The sequence below is a fragment of the Chiloscyllium plagiosum genome, unplaced genomic scaffold, assembly GCF_037043375.1.
Source record: "Chiloscyllium plagiosum isolate Xiang-an unplaced genomic scaffold, Cpla_swu_hap1 HiC_scaffold_19, whole genome shotgun sequence".
Taxonomy (NCBI): Eukaryota; Metazoa; Chordata; class Chondrichthyes; order Orectolobiformes; family Hemiscylliidae; genus Chiloscyllium; species Chiloscyllium plagiosum.
The window spans coordinates 51,128,411-51,152,738 of NW_028270157.1; the positions used below are offsets into that span (position 1 = coordinate 51,128,411).

The 24,328-nt window shown below is 37.6% G+C and overlaps 2 protein-coding genes across 4 annotated transcripts in view; one reads left to right on the forward strand and one right to left on the reverse strand.

The window, feature by feature from the left end:
• atxn10 (ataxin 10) overlaps positions 1-5,533 on the forward strand; it is a 320,589-nt gene extending 315,056 nt beyond the window's left edge. Inside the window, exon 10 of the mRNA XM_043709270.2 lies at positions 4,811-5,533. Coding sequence (XP_043565205.2) covers positions 4,811-4,900 — 90 coding nt within the window. The 3' untranslated portion in view covers positions 4,901-5,533. The remainder of the gene's footprint in view (positions 1-4,810) is intronic.
• The window catches only part of LOC122559573 (protein Wnt-7b), an 80,560-nt gene that overhangs the window by 35,952 nt on the left and 20,280 nt on the right, over positions 1-24,328 (reverse strand). The gene's annotated exons all lie outside the window — the stretch shown is intronic.

Below are 24,328 nucleotides of genomic sequence, written 5' to 3' on the forward strand. Positions count from 1 at the left end.
AGTTTGGATTTGCTTTGAATATCTTTTTGTATTTAGTGGCACTGACCATTCCTGCAAGAGGATCCAAGTCTTTGCATTTTAACTATCCTATAGGTAATTTCCCAACATAGTGTTACTAGCAGATTTACCCCATATGCTGTTGCCATCACCTGTGTTGACAGAGAATTTGAAAATAGTATCACACAGTGTCTTTTGTCACTCAATGCCTTTTGTTAGTAAAGAAAAGCTCTGTAGTGATAGTACTGAATAACTCCTGTCTGATTATTGGATCTCTCGGGCACACCACTTTTGTGGATCCAAGAGGCTTCAAAGTAGTTGTGTAACAGTATGATGGAATTGTCAGTGATAGTTTAGAGGGTATAAGAGCTGCCTGTCATGTCTTCAGCTCCATGCAAAGCTCTGCTGATTCCTACATCTCAAATTCACCCTGCTGGACATCCATGTAATCAATTATCTTTTAACTTGCGAATCTAGGATGCATCCTGAATGTTTTATCCACGTCCGATGAACCCGCTCATGCTTAATGTGTTTTGTTAGAAGTAGATTATTGTTGATTTCTGACATGACTGCCGTATTATGTGTAGTTTTAAGCAGCACGTCTCAAAGGATATTTCAGCATTGCAGAACGTGCAGTGCAGATTAGCAGAATACACCAGGGTTGAAGAGATTAAATTGTGAGGACAGGTTGCCAAAATTGAGTTTGTATTCCTTTGCATATAGAAGATCAAGAACTGATTTAATTAAATTATTTTGGAATTTCAAAAGAATTGATAGGATAAGTGAGAAACTCTTTCCTCTAATGGGGCTGTCCAGAACAGAAGGTGTAACCTCAAATTTAGAGCGATGCCTTTGAAGCAAGATGTCAGGAAGCATTTTCACACACACAGTAATGAAAATCTGGAAGTCAACTGAACATTTCAAAATTGAGATTGCTGAATGCTTGACAGGCAAGGGTATTAAGGATAACAGAGCCAAGTCAGGTCAATCGAGTTAAGATGCAGATTAGCTTGGATTTAATTGTAATGTGGTAAGGACTCGGAGTTGAATAGCCTACTTCTTCTATTATGTTCCTATCTGCAAACTGTGGCATTCCAGCAAACTGTTTCTCATGATGATCAGTTTGCTGATTGCATTATGATCACTTCATCTGTCCCATTCTTTGGAACTGTTGCCCTTTGTCACTTTGCTGGCATTGCTTCTTATTGTTCAAGCACAAATAATAGCAGCATATTGCTTCTGTTTTAGTGACAATCTGACAGGCTTCAGGTATCTTTAGGTTGATTTCAAATGAGTAATGTGGCTCCACACCATAAGGAAGGATTACAAGTCAAAATAGAGTGTACTGTGCACACTCATGGATGCTTCCTGGTATGAATATAAACACAAAGAAATACTGGAAAACTGTTGGCTATTTGTTAGAGGGTGGTGGTTTGATAGAAGTGTTTGACATTATGAGGAGATTAGTAAATGCATGTAAAGCAAAGACTCTAGTGGTTGAGGCATGTAGGAGGAGGAAATGTAGAATTAAGAATATATCTAAGATTTGGAAAAGGGAGCAAAAGAAACCTTTCACACAAGGTTGACAATGTACAACAACTGAAAGTTTTTGAATCAGGTTGTGTTAACATTTCTGAATAGATTAGATAGATGGTTAAAGGAAAAGGAGTTATGGGAATAAAAGGAGTTATGGGAATGAAGCAGACATTAATTGATAGACAGTACGCACCAAAATGTACTGATTGAGCTAAACAATTAGTTTCCAGGTTATAATTTCAATATAGTTCTATGCAAGTATAATTATGAATTAAAAATCATGAGTTACTTGCCTTTTTATAATATTTTTAATTGAGTAAAACATCCCAAGTTACTTCAGAGGTCCTTAATTAAATTAAATTCATAGCAACCAAAGAAATAGGCATGAGGAGAGGTGACCAAAGCTTGACCAAAGAGGTAAATTCTAAGAAATGTCTTAAAGAAGGACAGAGATTTAGAGAAGTGAAAAGGTTTAGGAAGAGAATTCTAGATCTTAGAACCTGGATAGCTTAAGGTACCTTGAGCCATTCCACTACCTTGTCCCTCTGTCAATGTTTTTTTCTATTCACTCGTGGGATGTAGATGTTGTTAGCTGGAGCAGCACTTATTGCCCATCTCTAATTGCCTGGGGAGGGTGATAGAGGTGGGTAACCTCTCAATCTTTTTAAAGTACTTGAATTAACTCTTGAAGTGTTACAACATTCAAGGCTATGAGCCAATTGCTGGAAAGTGGAACTAGTGTAGATTCTGCATAGTTTTGGCAGTACCAAAGGGATTCTTCTGTATTGTATAATTCTCCAATTCGATGCCTTTCAGAAGGTGATGGTGAGCCACCCTCCATTTCCATTTGGTGTAGGTGCATCTAACAATACTTGTAAGGGAGGAAATTCCAGTTTTGTGTTCCACTCACAGTGAAGGATTGAAGCAAGGTGATAGGTTTGAAAATGTAATTCATTATCATTCACAAAAAAATGCACACACACTCATCGCTTTAAACAATAAAATCACTGTAACTGGAATGCATGGTTCACTTTCCCAGTGGATCTAAATTCCCTGTGCAGTATGGTCAAATTGTTAATCAAACTTACCATGAGTGACTGTTATTTGCTTGGCCTTTACCCTATGACTTTCCCTTTGTGGTAACTCTAATGATAGCAAGGCTACTGCTGGTATAGCTCTTCATGAATGGGGGCACAGAAGATTTGTCACGATGTTTAGGTTGCAGAGAAAAATAAGGCACAGAATATTTTAAAACATTTAAAACTCTTTCCAGAATATCAGAATATTACAGGCAAAAATATCCAAATACAAGATGCAGATAAAACTCAATACTATAAGGACTTTGTTATAAATTAAGTGTTTCTAACAGTGATGAATAAAACCCAATGTAACCGCAAGCAACATGTTTGCTGGTAAGTGTTCAGTATGAATAGGGATGTGTAAGGTAGGAATGTGTACTTATACATATTATCCTTGGATCAGTGATAAGACCTGTGCCTTTGAATCAGAAGATAATCACCTCAAGCCACACTCCAGAGGCTTGAACCTATTTCTGTGACATGCTGAGGGACAATGCACTATTAAAGATGCTGTATTTTCAACTGAAAGGAACATAAAGATTAGAAGACACAATTCAAAGAAGAGATCCAGCAGCTTCCAAGTCAATATCTGTTTTCTAAACAACACATCAAAGCATGGCAGTTTATCTCATTACAGTATGAAGTGTGGAAATTGGCTGCTGTCTTTCCCATCAACAACATGACTATACTTCACTGGCTATGAAGTTTTTCAACATGTTCTGATGGTGTAATAGGCATTACTTGAAATTCTTTCTTTAAAAATTAATTTCTCAAAATCAATGGCAAGTAATTCAGAATCAGAAATTGATATCTGCATTGACAATAATCTAATCTTGGCGCAGTTAACTCTATAGCAACAAACAGAACCTCTAGTTCACAGGAGCCCACATGATATTTGACAAAGAAATATGTTAACCAATGGGAAGTTAGGACGTTAAATACCTAGTTTTTTTTATAATGGAAGTGAAAATAAGGTGAAACAGTTATTTATAGTGATCCACTAGGTGTCACTGGTTCACTTGATGAGTACACTGAACTTTCAGTATTTGGTTACTTTTTGGAATATTGGAAAAGAAAGTAGTAATGAATAATGAAATGCTACAAGGGTATTCCATATGTAATTTACGTGGTATCTCTTCATGTGCGAGAGAGGCCTAATGTGCCTAATCAAGACTGAAAAATGGATACAGTTGTTAGAGAGATGGTGAGGATGTTTGATTTCTGTCACTGAGGAAACTGTGATTGATGTGTGTTATACAGGAGTGTTTGAGAAGATGTTAGTCTGGTTCTCTATTACAGAGCTTTTGATGAAATCATTGTATGAATAGTCTATTCACTGGAACTCATTAATTCAGTGTTAATCGCTTTTTTTTTGTCTGTAAAGGTCACCATCCCAAACAGCTTTTAGCTTGAGGACCACCCTCAGTAACACTCCTAAATACCGCTTTCTCCAGTGATGGAACCCCAGTCTGTGTCTACAGTTTCCAATGTGCTGAGCTATTCAATTCAGTTTCTGAGTGGAAGCCAAACTCCTCTCCACAGTAACAGTGTAAAGAAAGTAACCAACTCTAAAACCAGTTGTTTAAGTGGAATGATTGGCTTTTATGTTGTAATGGGAACCTTTCATTTGCTCTCTGGGTGTTTTCTCTTTGTTTGCCCTGGCTAAAAAGCAAAAGGAGAGGGAACAGCACTGAATCCAACTTTGGTGATATCATAAAGACTGGCTACATGAAGGCCCAAAGATTTAGACAGCAGCAAATCTGCGAATGAACGCAGGTGAGAGATGCTGTAAGTGGAGATACTGAATTACAAGTATTACTGTAGCAATAAGTTAGCTCTTCTTTTAATGAATACATATTCAATCATTCACACGTGCGTGCACACACACATTGCTAAACACACACTCTCACGCACTCAATAATACACAAATACACATACTCACTCTCACGCATGCATGAAGACAATGAACAGTAGAAGCATTCAAGAATTTGATCTTAATTACCCCCAGACTACAATGGTGTCATTTTTAAATGGATTTTGTATGAAAAAAAAGTTAATCTTTTAACTAGATGAAAAAAATGCAATTCTAAAACTGATCTTGAACTAACCCAAACCAATTATAGAAATAGGTTTTCTAGTTAAAAAATGTTTCAGTTACTCGGATGATGTGACTAAGAGCCTGTTCTGTTTGTTTTTAGGGCTGTCATCAATCATCACTGCATGCCAGATTCACCTCCAGCAATCTGACAGTAGCCTGGGCTCCTGACTGCACCCACATGGTTGACTGATAATTCTGAAGTAAACAAGCACAGGAACCTTAAATTTATAGATCAAGCGAAAGTGTCTACAGAATAGGTACTTATGAAATGATTGTTTTCAGGGCAAATCGTCACTGAATGTAATGCCACCAATTGGAATCTGATCTATTTCCACGGTTGGAGTTTTTAGGCTGTGTTTAATATTCACTTTATATTGCAGAATTGATTCAAGATGGGGTTCTTTTATTGAGTAAAATCTTGTGGAATCAATTCTGATTTTTTGTCATGGTGAGATTCCATTGAAACGTTCAAGTACCAATTTTCCATCCTATCATACCCTAATTCTTCCTGAGTTGTTCTTGCCATAAAGAGTATTGTCTGAAACAGATTTAGTTATCACATTCTGAAAAAAATCCAGTCATTCTCATAGCTTTCTTGAATATGGATCACAGCTGCTGAGAAAATTAATGTTATTGGTTTCATCTGTTCTTTAAACTTTGAGGGATAGCAATATAAGTTGTTTGCCTTCAGCCATTGGACTTGGTGATACAAGAGGTTAATGCATAGTCCTTTTAGATGCACATAACCTATGTTGATAGGATGAATATTTCTCTTGGATGCCTTTATGATATTGTGCGAAATAAATTTGACAATCATGATGGACTGAACAGCATACTTATGTGTCATTTCATTTCTTAAATCAAGTTACTCAGCTATGAGACTGCTCACAAATTAGCACTAATTTGGCAGTCTTACTTAATGCCACTGCTGCAGGAAACAGGTCTGTCACGCTTATGCTGTGACAATTACTTTTGAAGCTGGATTGCACAGAAGGAACATTTTTCTGTATTTAAGCCATTAAAATAAAAAGACTTGCATTTACATGGAACTTTTCAGAACCGCTGAACATCTCCAATTTACTGCCAACAAGAAACTTGCTTTGAAGTTCTAGTCACTGTTGTAATATTTTATAATGTTGTAACTGTGCTGCAGTGTACCTAATTGAGGGACATCTGATGACAAATCTTAGAACTGAAAACCTTTTCCATACTCTACAATCATTCTTTATCTTAAACAACCTCTTATAAAGAAGTTTTTAAAACCATTCACTCTTTCAAAAAAGAAGCAGTTTGAATACTATTCTATCCAGTTGCAGAATATAATGTGGAAAAGTGCTGTTGGAACTGACTGTACAAACAAAACATAAAACCAGTGCTGTCTTGTGTTCATGTGCCTCTTCAGATGTGAGTTCTGTACTTACTCACTGAAGTAGGAGAAATTTACCAGCTGAATTGTTTTGTACTTTCTTTCAGTGAGAAGCAATATGTTCAGCTACCTGAACTGTCTGAAATTTTCTGGGTATGAATGCAAGCAGTACTGAACAGTTGGGAATATTGAGACTTATAAGCAGGGGGTCAACTGGAATCAGAATGGAAGCACTTCACTGGCTCAAGTCATACCTTGCAAAAAGAAATCATTTTGCTTGTTTGATGTCAATGAACTAACCCTCAGGGCATTGCAGGAATTCTTCAGGGCAATGTCCAGGTCTAATCATCTTCAATTGCTTCATCAAGAACTGTCCCTCTACTGTAAGGTCAGATTGGGGATGTTTTTGCATAGTGTTCAGTTCCTTTTGCATCTCGTCAGATCTGAAGAAGTCTTTGCCTAATCGCAGCAAGACCTGGACAACATTCAGGCTAACAATTGCATCATACAATTTCTAGACAATTACTGTGGGCAATAAAAAAAAATTGAATCATCTCTCTTTAACATCCAATGCCATTACTATTGCTGAATCAGTACCCTGTGGGTCACTCTGAACCAGAAATTTAACTGGACCAACTACATAAATAATGTAGCTGCAGAGTGAAGTCAGAGGCTGTGTAATTTGCAGAGAGTAGCTCGCCTCCTGATTCCCCAAAGAGCTTTCCACCAGTTACAAGGCACATACCATGAGCATGATGGAATACTTTTCACTTGTTTGGATGAGTGTAATTTAAACAACACTCAGGAACCTCAAAACCACGCACCACAAAGTAGCTCACATGATCCATCCTTTAATTCAAATGTTCACCCCTTGTAGCATCATCATATAATGTGAGCAGTGTGTACTTCTACAAGATGCACTGCAGCAACTCAGCAGATCTCCTTCAATAGCATCATTCAATCCAATGACATCTATAACACAGAGGAACAAGGGGCAGCACATATATGAGAATACCATTACCTGCAATTTCACCTCCAAGTCAGAATGGTCTGTGACTTGAAACTATATCACTATTCTTTCATCAACACTGGGTCGCAATCCTGGAATTTCCTCAAATACTGTGGGTAAACTATACTAAATGGAATGCACCAGTTCAAGAAGGTAGCTCCCCATCACCTTTTCAAGGACAAATAGTGGTGTTCACCTTGCCAAAGATGCTCTAATACTGTGAAAGAATTAAAAACATAAAATCTTTTTCTTTCTCAAAAGACTTAATCACTAAATAAACCACTACATGGGGCACTGAGACATCCAGGACAGAAACAATCAAGATTCAATTTCCAATCAGTGCTGAGTTTGATGATCTATGGTAATGTGGCCCGTAATAGGTGGAAAAATCAACCTACAGAAAACTGTATGTGAGCTGATAAGTAACAAATAACATTCATACCACAGAAATCCCAGGCAATGAACAACAGCAACAAGAGAGAATCTCCCCTTGACATTCAATAGCATCGTGATCATTGAAGACTCCACTATCCTCATCCTATGGGTTCCCATTGATCAGGAGGCAAGCTATCCCTGATATTGAACCAACCACTTCAATACTGTGATTACAAGAGTAGGCTAGAGGTTGAACATTCTGAAGTAACTAACTCACCTCCTGACTCTCCAAAACCTGTCCACCATCTAGAAAACATAACTCAGGAGTTTACTGGAAAACACTCCACTTGTCTGGATGACTGCAATTCCAGCGCCATTCAAGAAGCTCCATAACATCCAGGAAAAAGCAGCCCACATGATGGGCATATCATCCACCACCTTAAACATTCATTTCTTCCATCACCAACACACAATGACAACAGTGTGTATTATCAAGATGCACTGCAGCAATTTGCTGAGCATCCTTCAACAATAACCTCCAAACTCACAACCTCAACCATTTAAAAACACAAGCACAGCAGATGCACAGGAACACCACTATGATCTGCAAACATGCACTTTAGCAGACATGCGATCCATGGATAGTGAAGGTAGATGTTCCAACCTGAAGAGTCATCTTGACTCGAAAAGTTAGCTTGCTTTCTCTCCATGGATGCTGCCTGACCCACTGTGATCTCCAGCATTTTTTGTTTCTATCACATAGCTGTTGAGAACGCTCTAGTGCCTGCTATTAGTTTGTGTTGGCAGGGTTTGCAAATTGCTATCAACCTGCTTCTCCAGTTTTGAATGCATCTTCCTTGGCCATCAAGTCCTAGAGTGAATCTCAACCATTCTGACTCAGAGGTAGAGATGCTACCCACTGCGCACAAAACCTCCTAAATACAGGAGAGTCACAAATAAATCCATTCAGGAATTCAGAAGAAACTTGTTTACTCAGGTTGATTGTATTATGAATGTCACCACCATTAACATTAGTGGAAATGAGTAGTGTAATGTTTCAGCAGAAGCTAGATGAGCCCACAAGTGAGAAGAGATTAGAAGGATATGCTGAGATGGTTAGATGTCAAGGATGGAAGTCACTCTTTTTTTAAATTCTTTCATGGGACCTGGGCCTCGCTGCTAAGGACAAGACTTGTTGCCTATCCCTAATTACCTAACCAGTTTCCTCAGCCATTTCAGAGGGCAGTCAAGAATCTATCACATTGCTGTGGGCGAGTCCCTTGCAGACCAGACTAGGTGAGGATAGCTGATTCCCAAATGCAGTTTTATAAAGTTTAATCATTATTTCATGGTCACCATTATCAAGTCCAGCTTCATATTCCACATTTAATTTAGTAAATTCAAATTCCTGTAGCTGCCATGATGGGAATTAAACTTGTGTTTCCATAACACTGAGCTGCATCTCTAGATTACTAGTCCAGTGACATTACCACTGTACTGCTGTCACCCCTCCATGTGCTGCATGAACAACGCTGTAGACCAGTTGAGTCAAGTGGCCTGTTTCTCTGTTGCAAATTCTTTGTAATTCTATATAGTATTGCAGAATTCAATTTGCATTCTTTTTAAGATAATCATGCACTGATCACTTAACAGTGACATTTTAAGAAGGTTTGACCTAGCATTTTTTTTAAATTTGGAAAACAGTTCTCAAAACATACATAGAAATTAATGCCTGCTGGCCAGCCAATTGCATAATTGAATTAAATTATCTACTGCTATGGGAAAATAGTCTCACATCAATGAATAAACCAGTGAATCAGCGGATGTGAAAGCTCTGAAGTGATTAAAACCGGTTATGCTACATTTCAAACAAGTTTATCTCAATCAACTCACTTTAATCAAACAAGGAAGTAGAAATTTGAAACAATGCCTTGCAGACTCATGACAACTTTTCTCTTTCCATTACAGGTTGATGGGTAAGGTTAACTATGACGTTGAGATCAGCAGTGGAGTCAAACAAGGTTGGGTTCTGGCACCGATACTCTGACTTATTCTCTATGTTGCTGTCATGTGCAATCTACAGTGGGTGTTTCACTTATATATGAGAGCTGATGGTTAGCTCTTCAGCTTTGCTGAACTGAGGTCCAAGATGAAGGTGTGCCAGCTCATAATCAGAGATGTTCTATGTTATGGGATGCCACACCAGCCTTCCACATCAAGGAACTTTCCTTGGAAATGGACAGACTCTGTCACACTTGTTAAGAATTTGGTTTGACTGACAACATCAGAATTTGGTTTGACTGAGTGACATGGTCCAGGATGTTGCCATACTGATATCTATCAGCATTGACAATGTGATCCTAAGGTTGTTGATAGCTTCTCATATCTGGGCTTTACAATTACCAATAATCTGTCACTTAATGCTGAATCAACTTGTGAAAAGGCTGATTTGTTCAAGCTGATTCAAAGAGTGTAGAACTACAGCAACTAGCCTTGGAATATCAAATAGTGAGTCTACCAACCCTGCAGCCACAGTGCACCTCTCTACAGTGGTGAGACCTGGACTTCGTCTGTCAAGCAGAAGAAAAGGCATTGATTTCAGATATATCCTCACCATCTCTTGGCAGATCAAGAAATCCAACTCAGGTTCAGGAGAGTTCTAATTCCATCAGCGTACACTTGTTGCTAAGTCAACAACATCTGCACTGGTTTGGCCACATTCATTGAATAGATGATGATTCTACATGCAAAGACAATGAACTAACCACTCAATTCACTCATGATCACAACTTCCTGGTGTCCATTTCTTTACTATTTATCTGTAATGCTGACAATACAGCATCACAGCAGCAAGCTGACTCAAAGATGAATTGGGAAATAATAGCAGAACACTAGGTTTAATTTGAAAACATAAAAGGCTCATGAAGAATAAAGTATGAAGATGGCTGAACTACAAAAAGAGAAATTTCAATGAAATAAAATAGGATCTCATCCAAATTCAATGGGCAAAAATATGAAAACAGGCAACCTTCAAATATGAGGTGGACAGCTTCCAAAACAATTCTTTAAAGGCAAAAAAAGTGTGCTGGGAGTAACTATTTCTTTCTGGTTGGAAAGTTAGTGCTGAGCGGTTCAATAATTTAAAACTGCTACAGAGAAGCTAAGAATAATATATTTTCACTGAAAGGCCGTGCTTTGGGGGGTTTTGAGAAATTTTGTAGCTCAGGTTGAGGTTTTGGATGTTGGTTTGCTTGTGGAGCTTGAAGGTTCATTTCCAGACGTTTCGTCACCCTACTAAGTAACATCTTCAGTGGGCCTCAGATGAAGCACTGCTGAAAAATTCCTGCTTTCTATTTATATGTTTGGGTTGGTGATGTCATTTCCTGTGGTGAAGTCACTTCCTGTTCATTTTCTCAGGGGGTGTTAGATGGGGTCTAACTCAATGTGTTTGTTGTTAACTTTGGGAAGAGTTGAGGCAGAGATTATTCTTTCTTTTAAGAGATTAGATAAAAATTTGATGTAGAGGAAAATGCAGGACTACGGAGGAAGGTCGTGGGTTTAGTTCTGGATTCTTATAGAAAAACCTGGCATTGAAAATCGGGCAAAAGCCTTCTTCTTAGATAAGAACATAAGAACTAGGAACAGGAGTAGGCAATTCATCCCCTCAAGCCTGCTGTGCCATTTAGTACAATCATGGCTGATCTCATCTCAGCCTCAACTCCACTTTTCTGTCCACTCCACACAACCCTTCAACCCATCACTAATTGCACATCTGTCAATATCCTCCTAAATGTATTCATTGTCCTGGCATCACCACACTCTAAGTAGTGAATTGTACAGATTCATGACCCTTTGTGAGAAGTAATTCTTCCTCATCTCTGTTTTAAATATGTTACCACTTATCCTAAAACTGTAACCTCTCAAACTAGATTGACACACAAGAGGAAACACCCGATCTATATATACTTTGTTAATCCCCCCTTTAGCATCTTATATACCTCAATTAGATTTTATTTCATTCTTTTAAACACGAGTGAGAATAGGTCAAACTACTGAATCTCTTTTCATAAGACAAAACTTTAATCTCTGGAATTAATCCAGTGAACTTTCTCTGAACTACCTCCAATGCAATTATATCCTTCTTGAAGTAAGTGGACCAAATCTGTACACAATATGCTAGAAGCAGTCTTACTAATGCCTTGTACAGTAATACTTCCCTACCTTTATACTCCATTTCTTTTGCATTAAAGCCAAAATTCCATTTTCCCTCATTATCTGCTCTAATATTAGCTTTCTGTGACTCATGCATGAGGACACCCAGATCCCACTGAAATGAAGCACTCTGAAGTTTCTCTCCATTTAGGTAATAAGTTGCCTTTTCATTCTTCTGACTAAAATGGATAACCTCACACTTACCCACATTAAATTCTATCTGCCAACTTTTGGCCTAGTCACCTAAACTATCCATATTCACTTGTAAACTTTCTATTTCTTCATTGCAACTGACTTTCCTTCCTATTTTAATGTCATCTGTAAAATTTAGCTATAGTACGTTCTAACCCTGCATCCAATTCATTAATATACCTTCTAAATAGATGGGGCCCAAAGACCAGATACTGTGGCTCACCATTAATAACAGCTTGTCAATGAGAAAAAGAACCATATATCCCAACTCTGTTTTCTGTCGATTAACCAATCATCTATCCAAGCTAATGTATTAACCTTAACTCCGTATAATCTTACCTTGTGTATTAACCTTTTGTGTCGTAGCTTATTAAATGCTTTCTGGAAGTCCAGATCTATAGGATCCCCCCCCCGCCCCCCCCCATTATTCACTTTGCTTATGATATCTTCAAAGAACTCCTGCAAATTAGTCAAACGTGATTTACTTTTCATAAAACCATGCTGACACTGATGGATTGTGTTTTGACTTTCCAAATGACCTGTTACTACTGCCCTATTATTGGATTCCAAGAATTTCCCAATGACAAACATTAAACTAACTGGTCTACAGTTTCCTAATTTCTACTTTCTCCTTTTTTGAATAAGGGCATTATATTAGCATTTTTCCAGTCGACAGGAACCTTTCCAGAATACAGGGAATTTTGGAATATTATAACTAGTGCATTCACTATCTCGGCTACCATTTTGTTTGAGATCCTAGGAAAGAAGCCATCAGGCCCTAAGGACTTGTCTGCCTTTCGAGATGTAACTTTTTGTGATATACACCAAGTATCTATAGCTGAGAAAATAAAACAGTTCAGAAAGCCACCTGTCCAAATGCGTTCAGAGCATAACACCATCATAAAAATGAGCTGCATAGGAACTACTCATTTGTACTTCAGTATAATGCCCATCGCCAAATATACTTTTCTAATCACTCATCTATATCATTGAGTATACTCTAATGCTGATACTAAAGCCAGTTGGTAATATTAAGAACACTAATGCATTTAATAGATATTTTGAGGGTCCTCAAACATGGTGACATTAGAAAAAGCTATATTTGTAATGCATTTATCATAGTGAAGCACTACAAGATGCATTGCAGGAGCAAATAAAGTAAAATGTGATATCAAACTCAAAAGAAATTAGGTCAGATGACCAAAACCTGTTCAGAGAGAACAAACACAATTTGCATTTTATAACTTTTACAGTAGAAAATGGTCTCAAGGCACTTCAGAGGGGTGTAATCAAGACAAAATGGAAGTTAAGCCAATAGGCTGAGCAGTAGTTTGATTTAAAAGGTGTTTTTTGAGAGGGACCTTAGAGGAGGAGAGGGACGTGGGGAGTATATTCTATTTCATGTGGAATTGTAGTTAGATGTGGTGTAATGTTTGCTCAATTTGGATAGAATGTGCTTTTCTATCTGAAATTCAATAGTTTACTTCAAAAGGATTGACCATGGAATTCCACATTGCCACTCACACAGGTACTGTGCCCAAACCAGAACTTGCATCCATTCCTGATGCAGCCTGACCTGCTGTTCTTTTCCAACACCACACTCTCGACTCAGAACTTGCACCTACCCATACTGTCCACACTCTTCTGTCCATAGTTTGTAGGCTCAACTTATTTGTCTGTCCATTAATAATGCATTGGTGGAAGGGGAAGCCTAGACATTTAGACTGCAGCCTTTAACAAAAAGGTGATGGAGTAAGCACTAGGTAGTTAGGAATGTACTTAGTGCAAGGAGTTAATAGAAAACAGTAATAGGTGGCTCATATACAATTTTGTGGTATTGGTAAGACATGCTTTCAAAGGGCAGACCTGATAAGCCACAGTTGGAATACTGTATGTAGCTCTGGTCACTGCACTATAGAAAGGATATGTTTGCACTGGAGGGGGTGCAAAGGATGTTTACTAGGATCTTGCATGGCTTGAAGTATTTAAGCTATGAAGAGATGCTGGATAGGGTGAGGTTGTTTTCTTTACAGCAGAGAATGCTGAGGAGCAACCTGATTGAGGTGTACAGTATATGATTATAAGAGGCATGGACAGGGTGGAAGAAAGCAGCTGGGTCCCCCCCATTTAAAGGATCAATAACAAGGGGCATAAATTTGAGGTCAAGGACAGGAAGGCAATTTGAGGAAACATTTTTCTCACTCAGGGTAGTAAGAATCTGGAATGCAATTCCTGGGACAGCAGTGGAGGTAGAAAATCACTCAACCTTTAAGATAGATGTGGATAAACACTTGAAATGTCATAACATACAAGGTGATGGACACATGTTAGAAAATGGGATTAGTGTAGTTAGGTCAGTGCAGACTCAATGGGCCAAAGGGCCTCTTCTGCTCTGCATGATTTTATAACTATGATAGAGGTATTCAAAGAAAGAAGCAGGAGCTTGCAAGAAAGCAGAATATAATCAAATATTTTTTTGGGGTAATTTCCAAATCCTCTGAATTAATCACAGAAAAGAAGAGAGAAGCTGTTGGATGCTCGCAGAGGAAATCTCAAAAACAAATGTTGTGCCACCTGGAAAGAATTGACAGCAACACTGAATTCCAGAAAATGTTCAATGATCAATTGACAGAAACATCTATTTGTCATTCAAGATTTTAAATTAATTAACTTCTCTAGAATTTCCATCATTGTGTAAAGCTTCCTTCTCCCACCATGGGATTTGCTTGTACTATCTAGAGGCAAGGTTGCTTTTTGTGTTTCATCTCCACTAATTCTGGAACCTTCTTTAGTAACTCCCTGTTCTCAACTCCATACCCCTGTGTCAATGGAAAAATAAGGCATGTGTGAAACTATTGTATGGCCAACCAGATAGGACCATAGTGGTTTTGCCATTGGATTAGTAATCTGGATTACATTTGAAGGCATGTTTTACCAATACCACAAAATAGTCTATGAGCCTTTTAATGTTTTCTGTTAACTCCTTGTGCTAAATACATTCTGCAACTATCTGCTGTTTACTCAGTCACCATTTTCACAAGCTGCAGTGTAAATTATAAGCTTCCTCTTGGACCAAAGCATTACTAATGGACATTCAAATAAACTGAGCACACAATTTATGGAAGGACAAGTGTGGGTGGATGCAATTGGATTAATAACCAAGGATCTGCAGAATGAGCTCATATCCCACCATGGAAGCTGGGAATTTAAATTCCGTTAAATATAGCTGGAATAAAAAAGGCACTGATGAACATGCAACTACCAGATTAGTAAACTAGATAGGTATTAATCAATGACCTTTAGGACGGAATTTTGTTGTCCTTATCCTGTGACTACAGAATACAGCAATGCAGTTAACTCTTACCTTCCTGCTGAAGTGGTCTACCTAGCTTGTCAGTTGTGCCAAACCACAATGTAACTGTCTGATAAGCATTAAGCTGGCCAGATCACCCAGCATCAACGTCAGTACCATACAAAATCAAGGTGCACCAGACCCAGTTGATCCTGCAAATGTCTCCTTGCTAACATCTGGGAACATGTCAAAATTGGGAGACGCCTCTAGCAACTAGGCAAGCAATAGGTTGGCAAAGTCATATTAACACAATTATACCTTTTCAGTCGACATCCCACCCCATCATCATTGTTTTATGCACTCCCTTTTTAGACTCTGCTATCATGAGAAACTGGCATATTCATGGAGCTCCCTTCTCCTGTGCAGAGCCTTGTTTCAATCTATTTCATGTCTATGATGACTTAGCTTTATCTAAAGCATGCTGCTGCTGTTTATTAAGTTATCCTGTATTGTCGTTTTACCAGGTTGGCATTCCATTTTTATGTATATCTGGTGCTACTTCTGGCCTACTCTTCTAAACTCCTCACTGAATCAAAAATCATAACCTGATTTAATGATAACAGTAAGCTCGATCAGCTAAGGACATGGCAGGTTTCTCTCCTAACAAGACATTAGTGAAACAGATGGGATTTTTACAACCATTAATGATAATTTCCTGGCACTATTACAAAGACTAGCTTTCAATTTCAGATTTTTACTATTAAAGTAAATTTATTAATTAACTGAATTTAAATTCCACCAGTTACCATGGTACAATTTGAACCAATGTTGAAACTCTGGATTGAATCCAGTGATGTTACCATCATGCCACCATCTCCACAGATAAAATGTCAGTTTGGGACTCGAACAATAATTTTGGGACATTACCAATAAATTGTTTAGAAAATGTCTGAACATAACTGGAAAGTGCTATATTTCTGGTACAGTGGATGATGCACCTTGCTATGGAAATTTGCGACACCTTATTTATGTGCTTTTCTCTGTTTAACAAGGAAAAGGATTGACAGTCTTCATATGCTCAGAGTGGGGATGTTTCATTAAGTATGCAAAGTCCCCAAAGATCTCCACCAGTATTGCCAATTCTGTAATAATGCAACTTGAGGACACTTTGTCAGTCTGCACATAATGGCTTGTACGCAGATGAATTCTAAAGGCAACTGAAATAGAACCCAAGGCGAATTAATTTTATTCATAAAATGATATGAAAGTATTATTTTACATCATGCCAAGTTAGTGCCATATTGAGGTCCCATAGCAATACATTATGCTGCAAACTTAAAAGTACATTGTCTACAAAACGTATTGGAGAAGCCTTTTTTTTTGTTTTCAGAAAGTGGAGACTACTTAATTTTTATTGTAATATAATGTAACAATACATGGGTGTGTTTTATGGGATCATATATTTGTCAGAAAACTAAATTACTGAGAATTGCTACCATTGATCATAAACCATCAGGGAATCAGGGATCGGTGCCATTGTCCTATGAAACATCAGGAAATCAGGGCAGTCTAGGAATTGGTGACAGTAACCATTGAACTTGCAGAGACACAGTCACTGTTTAAAGAAAAAGATATTCTGTTAAAATTATGAACTCTGCTTTGTCCAGTGCTTCAGTGTTTGATGAGATTGTTGGCACAACAATAGTACCTAACAATAGGGATGGGAGAAAGGAATAAAAACTGCAGGAATAATGGGAAAATTTAGAATGTTGGACAAATTGAATTGTTCTTTGGAAAAGCTGGCATGGATGATGGATCTGATGGCTTTCTTCTGTGCCATACTGATCTAGGGGTTAGGCCATCTACACTACAGTAAAAACAGCAATTATTTATAAGCTAATTGTATTAAATTAATTTTAGTGTTAATATTGTCAAAGAACCACAGTGAGCAATCAGGTTAGAAATTTGTACCTGATTTTTTCAATTTTTGTTGAACCATGTGTGATCTGTTAAACCAAAGTGAAATAGGATACACACATGTATATAAATAAAGGCAATTTCTCTAAAAGTCAGATGATCCATTCTGCTAGTTTAATGTCCATGTGATGAAAATAAAATTTGCTCCCATATTGTTCTACATATACTTTTACTTTTCAGGTTGTCATAAATAAACTTAATTTAAACGAAATTTGATTTGTTTCTATAATACAGTGCAGTAGTAGAAGGTTTGGTTCAGTATTATAATACTTGTTGCAGCTCTGTGTTTAGTGCAGTAATGTTTTCAGTACATTATAAGTGCACAGTGGTGCTCAATGTGGTGTTTCAGTATTAATACAGTATTGTACTGATGCATCAGTGCATTACCGAAGTAGTGCACCACTTTCAGAGAAGCTGCTTTTAAGATGAGATGTTAAACTGAGGTCCCGTCAACCTTGTACATAGATAATCCTCTTATGATATTCAAAATATCAAGGTGGACTATCTATCTTTGACCTAGATACCAGAAATGACAATGACAAATTCACCCCTGTCAACCTTGTAAAATCCTCCATACTAACATTTGAGGATTAATGCCAAACTTGACAGCACGGTCTCACAGAGCAGTCAAGCAAATGCTCAATGTCATCATTCTCACAGAATCACATCTTGCAGACCATGTCCCAGACAATACCATCACACTCCCACCAGCAGGACAGACCTAGCAGAAGTCGTGGTCTGAAGAATACAGTTGGAAGGCAGTTGCCTTGGGAGTCATCAACATTGATTGCAGAACCTAGATGAAATCCTCTAGTATCAGGTCAAACATGGGCAAGGGAACCTCCTGCTGATTACCAGGTAACTTTCCACTCTGGCCAGCTGATGAATTGGTGCTTCTCAATGTTGAACACCACTTAGAGAAAGCACTGAGAATAACTCAGGTGTGTAATGTACTCTAGGTGGGGGTTTTCACTGTCAATCAGAAAGAGTGACTCAGCAGCAGCACCACTGATTGAGCAGGTCAAGTCCTAAAGGATATTGCTACTAGAATGGGTCTGTGACAGGTAGTGAGGAAACCAACAAGAGGGAAAAACAAATACTACTTGCAGAACCAATGGATCTGATCTAAGTCCTGATACATGGAACTGTGAATGATAATGAACAAATTAAACAACTCCAGAAATATCCCCAATCCTCAATGATGGGAGGGCCCCAGTGCAGTTATCTTCAGCCACAAGGGCCAAGTGACGATACAACTCAGTGTCCTGCTTCAGCCCTAAGCCAACTTGATCCATTCCACATGATGTGAAGGTACTGGAAACTGTAAAGCCTGTGGACCCTGCAACCATTCTGGCAATAGTACTGGAGACTTGTGGTTCAGAAATTGCAGCTTCCCTGGCCAAGATGCTCCAGTACAGTATGACTACAATACTGGCATCAACCAGACAATGTAGAAAATATGCAGATACACAGAAAGCAGGACAAATCCAAACTGGTCAATTACCTCCCCATAAATCCACTGCTGATCATCAGCAAAGTGATGGAAGAGGTCATCAGTATTGCTATCAAGCAACACCTACTTAGCACTACCTTTCATTGAAGCTAGGTTTGGGTTATACCAGACCCATTCAGCTTCTGATGTCATTACAGCCTTGGTTCAAACATGAGAAAAAAAAAGAACTGTATCCAGAGGGGAGTTTAGAGTGACCGCCCTTGACATCAAGGCCCTATTTGACTGAATGTTGCATTAAGATCCCCTCACAAAACTGGAGTTAATTGGAATCAGGGAAACTTTCCACTGGTTGGAGTCGTATCAGGCGCATAGGAAGATGGATGTAGTTGTTGGAGGTGAATCATTTTAGCTTCAAGACATCTCTGCAGCAGTTTCTAAGAGTAGTCATAGGGCCAATTATTTTCAGCTGCTTATTCAAAGATCTTCTTGCCATCATAACATCAGAAGTGGCCCATTCGCAATGCCTCAGATACTGAAGCAGTTCATGTCCAAATGCGGCAATATCTAACCAAGATTCAGGCCTGGACTTATAAGTAGCAACTAACATTCATGCCACACAACAACCAGGCAATCACCACCTCCAAGAAGAGAGAATCTAACCATTGCCCTTTGAACATTACCATCACTGAATCTCCTACTATCAACGTCCTGAGAGTTACCATTGACCAGAAAATGAACTGAACTAGCCATATAAATGCTGGAGCTACAAGACCAAGTTAGAGGCTAGAAGTCCAGCAGTGAGTAACCCACCTCCTGATTCCACAAAAATCTGTCCATCATCTATAAGGCAAAATTCAGGAATATAAGACAATGTTCTCCTTTTTCTGGATGGGTGCAGCTCCAACAACACTCAAGAAGCTTGATACCATCTAGGACAAATTGATTAGCACCACATCTAGAAACATTCACTCTCTCTACTTTCAAAATACCGAAACATTGGTGTTTTCCATGTAAAAAATGAAATTCACCTAGGCTTCTTAAACAGCACCTTCATAATCAATGACCATCCAGAAGGACAAGGTCAGCAGATATATGGGAACACCACTCCTCTAAGTTTCTTCCAAATTCAAATCATCCTGACTAAGAAATATTTTCAGTTCCTTCAATGTCACTAGGTCAATATCTTGGAACTCCCATGCTAGCATCTGTGAGTCTACTCATAGCAAATGAACTGCAGCAATTCAGGAAGGTACCTAAATGCCATACCTTCAAGAGCAACTAAGGATGGTTAATAAATGCTGGCAGAGTCAGCAAAGCCAACATCCCACAAATGAAACCAAAAGCAAGGATGTTCCAAGGTGCTTCAGATAACCCTTATCTCTTAACCAGTACAATAAAATTAAAAGATTGTTTGGTCATTTATTTGATTGTTCTTTGAAGAACCTATATATTTGTAAATTGCAAATCCTTACAACATTAACTGTAGGGTTTTATTGGCTGAGAAGAGCTTTGGGATGACATGAGATCATGACAGTATTATATTAATGCAACTTCTTTATTATAATGTTATTGATATGATTGTGGTATGTGGCTGGGTGTTGTGCACAGAAAAGTATTGACTTACTGTTCAGTATAATATTATAAGATTTGATACAACAATGTCTGATCAGCATAATAGTATTTTATTTGTTTTCGCTGTACCAGCCTTGTTATAAAGCTTTGGCACTAGATCTATTTAAAATGCTCAGCCTCTCTAAAATGCTCCCTTTTAAGATGATCTTGAAAATCTAACTCTGTGACCAAACTTTAATCACCTGCCCTAATATCACCTTATATAATTCAAATTTGGTTTGACTAGTTTTGAGAAGTGCCTTGGGTGTATTACTATATTAAAGGTGTTATCCAAACTTAAGTTGTTTTATTGTAAAATGAACAAATTGCTATAAACTTAACCATTTTTGAGTTTTTTTTTCTACATGAAAAACTGATTCAAATGCTATCCTTGAATTCTATGGGCAGGACTGCTTCATTCATCTGTGTGCAGAAGTTCGCAAACATTATTGATCAGCTCCTGTTAATCAATAACTTTGGCTTAGCAGCTACAGTTTTCTTTGTTTTATGTTCTTCACTTCACTGAATCCATCTTGCCCTGGTTGTTATATAGGCTGGAATGGTGAATAATCCAGAAATGTATTCTAAACAACACTCCTAATTTTATGGCTACATTTTCTTTAATTACTGTGAAATAAACCTTCACGAAGGCAGCTATTTTCAGACAATAAGCTTGAATACATAAATGTAGGCCTATAATTTGTTATTAGGGGAGTATTTGGGATTAACTGCAGGTCATTAAAAATAGCTGAATGAATGCTTACCTGCCTGTGAGAATGCTGCTTTACTTCTACGTATAAAACAGTCTAACCCCACCCATACAGTCAGCTGTCACAGTCCTGCAGAATAATACTTAAATAGTTTACACACACATTTAACTGCCCAGGATTACTAAAGGGGTCTCCTAAAAACATCTAATCTTGTAAGCTTGGAATCGATTTGCTGAAGAATGAAATATTCTGTTCAGGGCCAAGTAGACCTGGATACAGTTCAGAATGAAGCTGGTTGACTCAAAGAATTCCACTAATGTTTCAATATTAAGTAACTGCCCAAGTTACAGACTACGAAGTATAACCTGATAATTTTAAAGCATTTTGTAAGGAACCATTCTAAGCATTAATAGAAACTGTTGTGTAAGAAATGCACTGAATGCATTGTGTGTCAAAATCTACACTACCTAAACTAGCAATACCTTTGGACCTATTCATACTTCTTAGTCTCTATAATTTTTTTTCTTTATTCCTTCCATCACTATTCTTCTCCTTGACCATTTATAAGTGTTCAGTACAATATATCCAATGCAGTATCAATATTCAGTACATACTGATGTTATTGGTATGGTTTCGTGCTATATTGAACATTATAATATCATATTTAGCGCTTCAGTATTGTATTGATCTCTGTAATAGGCCCTGAACACTTTGCTATTTTGAACACTAATTACAATGTTTAGACAGTATTAAAGCATTCAATCCATTCAGTATAATGTTGTATTTAAAATTTTCATATTATATTAAAGGTTTAAGTAGAATATTGAACTCTTCCAGTGATTATTATTAGATACTGTACTGGCTCAGTGGTTAGCACTGCTGCCTCACAGCGCTAGGGACCCAGGTTCAATTCCAGTCTCGTGCGACTGCTCGTGTGGAGTTTGCCCGTGTCTGTGTGGGTTTCCTCTGGATGCTCCAGTTTCCTCCCACAATCCAAAGATGTGCAGATTAGGTGAATTGACCATAGTAAAATGGTGTTCAGGGGTGTGTAGGTTAGGTGCATTAGTCAGGGGTAAATGCAGAGTAATAGAGTAGGGGAATGGGTCTGGGTGGGTTACTCTTCAGAGGGTCAGTGTGAACTTGTATACAGAGTACAAGATCCTGTACAGAAGAGTAAGGCTGTGTATAGCATCATAGATCCCCATATAAAACTATAGACAAAACTATAAGCTTAACATGTAATATTGTATAGTTCTGGCATTCAAAATAAGTTTCAGTACAATATGGTAAGTCTTTACACAATGTTATGCATTTCTGTATAGTATTATGAATTGTTTTGTACAACTAGCACTATTGGATTTTGTAGACTGCATTACAGCACTGTATAGTATGGACAATTCTTGGGCTCAATGTAGTATATGGTGTTTTGAACAACTTCTAGGCAGAGTATGCTCTAATTTCTCTGTTCTGTGCAAGGCTGAGGTTCTGTACAACCTCATATTTTCTCTGAGCATTTTAAGGTTCTATAGAGCTTTCCTGACTTCTCACCTGCAATAGAGATTTCTATGCAGCACAGTAAGGGTGGTTGCTGTGGAAAACTATGTGGCTCTGTTGACTTCTGTGTAGCATTGCAAGTTTTTTTTACAACTTCAAGGTTGTGTATAACATTATAGGTAACCTGAAAATGCAGTTTGTTAAATGTATTCTATATTCAAAATGTCACAGTGTCTGGTATAATATTAGATACTGTGTTAAGTAACAGGTCACAAGATTATGTAAAATTTGGAGTTGGAGCCCTCTGAAGTATTAGTGATCAGTGCAATACTATAATGTGCAGTACTGTAGTGAAGAAATTTTTTGTAACAAAAGTTCACTAAAATATTCTAATTAGTTTAATTGCAGTGTACATCACAATATTAAATTGCACAGTATAATACAATATGAACCTTATAGTTCACTTGGTTTTAGTGTTCAGTGCAATGCCCAATTTAGCGTAATACTGAGAGGTACATAAAAATTGGATCAATATAACTGGAATTTGCTTATAGCACAGAAGTCTCATGACCCTAAAATAAAAAGAAAGCCATGTCAACGTACATGCACCTAGTCCAGAATTTAAGCATTTCAGTTAAGTATGAGAAGTGTTTTTAACTTGGTTAGCTTGGTGAGATTAGAGCAGTATGATGCTCAGCACAGTTATATATGGAATGGGATACAGTGCAAAGCCTAATACTGTTAAAATATCCAGTACTAGTGTAAATAACAGTACTAATACATAGTATAGCCCTTTTATGGTAAAAGCTATAGTGTATAAGTGCATTTAGATATATTCTAGTATTCAGTATAGTGTTGTGTTAGGATGTATAAGGTCATATGTCATATCAGGTTCAATACAATATTATAATATTTGGTATAGGGCTTACCAGACTGTATTGCATAACATGCAGTGTGTTATAATATCATTATATCCTGCTGAATTTTATGGCATTCGAATATTTTTCCCTTAGTGAGGTAGTAAACTGATGGAAGAGTGAAAGTGAAATTTATCCCCAGAATATGCTTAATGGTATAATTATATATACTGACATTAGCATAGAATGTCACATACATGTGATAAATTAAACTGTATTGATTTTGCAAATAATTGTCTTCATGTAACAGTCTGTTCTCTTATTCTTTTTGACTGTTGTATCACATGTGACAAGAAAATAACAATGGGTTTCGTACTGAATGGCGATTATATCTCTGTAAAAACATTCACGTAGCTATCATGTAAAACAGTGAGGCCATTTTGGTCTACTGTGTCTAGACAGCTCTCCAAATAAACATCACGCTTTGTGCCATCTCTTGCCTTCTCCCTGTAACTTTGCACATTGTTCTTTTTCAGGTATTGATCTGATGAACACTTCAATTGAAACTATCTCCACAGTACTCTCAGGCAATGCTTTCCAGATCCAGCTGTTTGAAAAGGTTTTTGCTTATATCACTTTTTTTTGCTCCTTTTATTAATTATTTTAAATCTATGCTCTCTTATGCTTAATCCTTTTATGAGTGGGAACATTTTATCTCCATCTAATCTGTCCAGACTGCTCATGATTTTGAATACTTTTATTGGAATTTCTCACAGCCTCCTCTTTAAAGAAAACAGACCCAAGTTTTCTAATCTATATTCATAACTCTCATTATGAGAATTCTCATAAATCTCTTCTAGACTCTTCCAATGTCTTTGCATCCTTTCTAAAGTGTATGTCCAGAACTTGACACATTGCTCCAGTGAAGTATGATAGTGTTCTCTTCACAATTTCCAATGTTTGCATGTTTCAGTTCATCTGCATTCCGAGGTCTAGATCTTTAATATATGTCACAGAAAGCAAGGATTGCAATGCTGGTTACTGAGGAGTTCCATTACAAACCTTCCTCC